This window comes from Benincasa hispida, chromosome 10 (assembly GCF_009727055.1).
Source record: "Benincasa hispida cultivar B227 chromosome 10, ASM972705v1, whole genome shotgun sequence".
Taxonomy (NCBI): domain Eukaryota; kingdom Viridiplantae; phylum Streptophyta; class Magnoliopsida; order Cucurbitales; family Cucurbitaceae; genus Benincasa; species Benincasa hispida.
This window is the reverse complement of record NC_052358.1, coordinates 11,493,878-11,499,384: the sequence shown is the minus strand read 5'-3', so window position 1 is coordinate 11,499,384 and position 5,507 is coordinate 11,493,878. Positions and strand designations below refer to the sequence as shown.

At 29.8% G+C, this 5,507-nt stretch overlaps 1 protein-coding gene across 1 annotated transcript; it reads left to right on the top strand.

The window, feature by feature from the left end:
- The first annotated feature begins 844 nt into the window (after positions 1 to 844).
- On the top strand, positions 845 to 2,301 carry LOC120088763 (lysM domain receptor-like kinase 3). Its single transcript, XM_039046200.1, has one exon. It carries the CDS (start codon positions 910 to 912, stop codon positions 2,164 to 2,166), a length of 1,257 nt encoding a protein of 418 aa, XP_038902128.1. The 5' UTR covers positions 845 to 909; the 3' UTR covers positions 2,167 to 2,301.
- The last annotated feature ends 3,206 nt before the right edge of the window (positions 2,302 to 5,507 follow it).

The window sequence follows — 5,507 nt, the reverse complement described above, 5'->3', positions numbered from 1 at the left end:
TCAATTATCTAAATTTAATATACTTCCAACATATCTTATATTCAGAAGTTTACAATTGAATTTTATCGTAATTGATTTAATCATTATAATATTTTTCATGCAACAAAATGCACTGTGTGAATATGTTTCTAAGATTTAATGATAATTGCGGCAAGTGACATTTTTAAGGCTAATAATAAAGTGTACGACAACATTTTAAAAGAAATGCAAATATAGCAAAATCTATTAGTGATAGACTTTATCACCACTAGACTTTTATTAGTGATATGACCTATCACTGATAGACTACGAAAGTTTATTTAAATTTTGTTATATTTGCAAATTCTTTTATATTGTGTTATACCTGCAAATAATTTGGTCTGATTTTGCAACTAAAAAACTCATAAATAATAAAATACATAAACTAAAATTGAATCTATCTTAAAATATAAAAATCAAAATAATATTTTTAACGAAATATATAAAATATATCTACAAAGGAATGTAAGTCTACCAAAGGGACATGACAAAATTTAAATACTTGAAATAACACTAATGTAAATTATTATAATTATTGTTGTATAATAATATCATCCATTCTAAAAAAAATTATTATAAGTCTAAATGAGTTTAACTTAATTAACGTGACTTTCTTTTTCAAGAACTCGATGTTTATCCTATATTTCTTGTAATAGAAAAAAAAAAAAGTTTGGGATAAATTTCAAATTACACGGCGAAAGAATTTGAATAGGGAAAAAACGACGCAAAATATTATTTTTATTATTCATAAAAATAATAATTTGAAGTTGATGCATGTAACTTATATAAAAACAAAGCTACTAAAGTGTAGAACATACATACCAGTAATTTGTTCTTACAACAAAAAAGCTATCATCTTCTTCCCCATTCCTTATGTGTGTATAACCAAAAATGGCGCTTGATGTTGCGGAGCTTGACTCAACCCCTCCCTTCTCTCCTTCTAAACTCTTCAAATCTTCCCCTTCCAAGAATTCCCCATTACTCAACACCAATAACTTTCCTTCCATTTCTACTTATTCAACCTCCTTCTCCACCCTCCACGAATCTCTCCATGAATCTCCTCACATCTTCGATTTCTCTGAAATCAACGCCGCCACCAACAATTTCCTCACCAACCGACACACTGCCGCATCCTCCACCCCCTCCTGGCGCTGCACGCTTCAAGGCAAAGATGTAATCATCTTCCAACGTAAGTTTCAGCCTCAAATCGGCCTCCAACAATTTAAAGATCGCTTCTACAAGATTTGTCTATGTCACCATACCAGTATTATCCAACTTCTCGGCATTTCAATCTCTTCCGATTATCTCTACTTGGTTTACAATTTCGTTAATGGAGCAAATCTCTCCGATTGTTTGAGAAACTCTAAAAGCCCTAATTTCACTGTTTTATCTACTTGGATTTCAAGAATGCAAGTCGCTACAGATCTGGCGCATGGCCTCGATTACATCCACAACAAATCAGGAATTAACATCAGTTTAACGCATAATCATATAAAGAGTAGCAGTATTATAGTAACAGAGCCTTCGTTTAATGCTAGGATTTGTCATTTTGGTGTAGCGCAACTCTGTAATGAGGATGATTGGAACAAAAGAATTGAAAAACCTTTGAATCCGAGGTGTATTAATGGCGAAATTGGTGAAGATTCAAAGAAGAAACTGGAGTTGAAAGATAAGCAGGCGGTGAAATCGAAGAAAGTGCAAATAAAAGGGGTTAGAGGATACATGGCGCCAGAGTACAAATCCAGCGGCGTAGCATCGCCGATGACCGACGTTTATGCATTTGGCGTTGTGATCTTAGAGCTATTGACTGGTGAAGAGCCTGTGAAGTTTGAATTTGATAGAAGGAAAGGAAATTTCGTTAGGGTTTCTTTGATCGAGAGTGCCATGGCAGTAATCGAAGAAGGTGGTGATGACGTGGAAGGGAGGCTGAGAAAGTGGGTTGACCGTAGGCTGAAGGACTCATTTCCGATACACGTGGCAGAGAAGATTACGCGATTGGCTATTAAATGTGTCGACGTGGATCCAGCTAAGCGGCCTAGTATGTCCCACGTGGCAAGCAAGATTTCCAAGTTGTATATAGAGTCGAGAATTTGGTCTGATAATAGGGTAACCCCTGCCAACTTGTCAATCTCACTAGCTCCTCGTTAGAGGTTGACTTTTTTTTTTTTTTTTTTTCAGTGAGACTTTTCATTTAGGTAGGGGATAATAGAGACAATGACCCTTCAATTATCTTCATAATAGTATGATATTGTCCACTTTGAATATAAATCCTCATAATTTTGATTTTTGTTTCACCCCAAAAGGCCTAAAACTAAGAGAATCAGTCATCCTTGATATACTCATGATCCTCCTCTTATCTAACTAATATGAGATTCTGATCATATTTTCAATCGATGATGGAAATTTTTTTTTTTTTGCAAAGCTAAACCGGGATGAGACTAGATGGGACTCTTTTACCCTTGCCTCGTTTGTATTTTTTTAATTTACTTGTCACGATGTACGTAAAATTTATAGTTCATTTGTATAAAGAAAAGTAAGTTTAAAAAAATTATAATTAATATACCAAATAGTTTTTTTACATTGTTTCACCTAACCATTTGACATGAAAAAAAAAAATGAAATGTAGGTCGTGATTTTTCATATCGTAGTCATACTCATACATGAAAAATATATCACTTTGACTCAAATGGTGGTAATGAGGAAAGAAAAACTAGAGATGTAAAGATTCTATAATTTATACATAGTATAGATTCTTATAATTATCGTTATGTCATTGTTGTTATTATTATATATAAGTAGAATTTGAAGTATGAAGAATATCCAACAAATAGAAATGAATATTAATTGGGAAGTAAACAATGTAAGAACTTGAGCACAGAACCTCGTTGAACTACCTACTTTGATACGATCTTAAATCATTAATTGACCCAAAAGTTTAAACTCATAAATGAAGATAAATTTAATATAATATATCATAATTTAATAATTGAAGATAATAAATATGTTTGAATTAAATATCTAAATTTAGGTCATATATTTATAATTTAAGAGACAATTATCTCCAACCCTGTTCGTGAACATCTCTCTACTCATCATTGAACAAACTTGATATTAATGTAACTCAAATCTTCGTCATTGCATTCATCATCAAAGTTGACTGCAAAAAAATAAATAAAATAGAACACCCACACGAGACTTCTACCTTCTATGAAAATATTATTAGCATAGAGAGAGTATCCACAAGTATATTTATGATTTTGTAAGATTAAATTATTCATAAATTAAGTCAGTCAAACACGATTGCCTATTCTCATATCACTTCTCCCTTCGTTTTAACAACTAGTACATTTTTTTTCTTGAGAAAAAAACGTTAGAACGTGTTCCATGCAAGTTTTTTTTTTTTAATAAATAATTTCATATAAGTAATAATCAAAATTTAATATTTTTGTAATAATATATTTATTCCAAGTCTTCATTTTTAGATTCATAAAGGTAAAGTATGACGATATTTTATATTTTACTCACAAAAATGAAGAGTTTTTTTTCATGGAAAAGTAGAAATAGGCTTGGTATCTTTTGAAATTATTTAGGGTGTTACAACTTACGATGCTTTGATTTCATATTTTTAAAGATTACGCTATATGCCCCATTTTTTATAGTGAAAAAGTATATATGTTATGAAATTTTCAAAAAATAGATTTCTTAAAATGACTGTATTTGTGTAAATAACAAATGAGTAGAAATAGTAATAAAGGAAAATTGACATGCAATATGTTAAGTTTGAGTCGTTTTCAAAATTACATTGAAATTAGTTATTCATAATTATATTTTCATTTATTATGTAAATTTAATTTGTTTTATTTTACTTAATTTAATTGTTATGACATGACCTTTGCACTATACAAGATGATTTCGAAAATTACCATTCATAAAGTTTAGTTATAATTTAAAATGAATTATTAATAACATATTGATAAAGTTGAGGGTAAAATGTGTAAATAAAAAGTAGTTAAACGATATGTAAAAATCTCTTATATATATGCAGTGAGATTTTTTAATTTAACAATAAAACAAAGCGAACAATCTATTCATTGATTGATAGTTGACATTGTTTAGTTTTTTATTACTGTTCGTGGTAAAAAGAAAAAAAAAACTTACATCATCTAAAATCACATATTTGTGTATATTGTTGCCTACCTTGTAAATGAAGATAGGATACATAATTTTATGTTTCTCTAACATTAAAATAAGACGTATTTATTTACTAAGAAGTAAAGAAGTTGAAGATTTGATAGGGTGATCATCAATTGATCGACTTTAGTGTTGAGTTAATATCAATGTCGACCACTAATATATCAAATTTAATTAGTTTTGGTGATCTTATTGACACTGATAGTCTCCACACTCACTTATTGAATAAAAAGAAATACTTAGATTAAAAAATATATAACTAAAATTAAATTATAAACCTTACTTTTTTTAATTAATAAAGATACATAGTGTTGTAAAATTGAGGAGCGCAACGGAAATATAAATATGAAGAAAATATAATATAATAATATATAAATATAACAATTAATAAATAAAATAAAATAAAATAACTAAAATTATGAAGTAGATTTCTCACTTATGTATGTTATTTCAATATCCATCAAATGCCACTATTCATGGGTAAAATGGCAAGTAGAATGTGATACATTTTAGACAATATGCATAAGTGGTTGAATGACACATGGGCAACATATATGGTAATGGAAAAATGACATTTCACATTAGACACTAAGCATGGGCATCTAACACCTATTTATAATATTTGTAATACTCCCCCTTAAATGTCCATTATATATATATGATATATGCCTCGTAAAAACCTTAAAAAAATCCTAATGAAGAAAAAATGTACATATTTCATATAATCTAATAATTCTAAAAGAATATAATATATTTGCTCCCCCTTATAGAAACATCACTTGAGATCGTCTCTGAATCGCCATGTTCCAATGTTGTGCACAAATTTCTCAAAGGTTGCGACAGGTAATGCCTTTGTAAATAAGTCGGTCAGGTTATCTTTTGAACAAATTTGTTGTACAGTGATGTCGCCATTTTCTTTGAGATCATGAGTGTAGAAAAGTTTTGGTGAAATAGGCTTTGTTCTATCTCATTTAATATATCCTCCTTTGATTTGGGTTATATATGATGTGTTGCCTTCATATAATATCGTTGGATGATTTTTATTAGAAGACATGCCACATGTTTCACGAATGTGCTGAGTCATTGATCTTAACCATACACATTCTCGACTAGCATCATAAATTGCAAGGATTCAACATGTTTTGAGGGAGTGGTCGTTATTATTTGTTTCACAATCGTCATGGTATAGCAGTTCCTCCATATGTAAGTAGAACACCTGTTTGATATCTAGCTTTGTGTGGATCATATAATATCCAGAATTTGCATAACTAATTAGATCAATTTGATTTATTTGAATA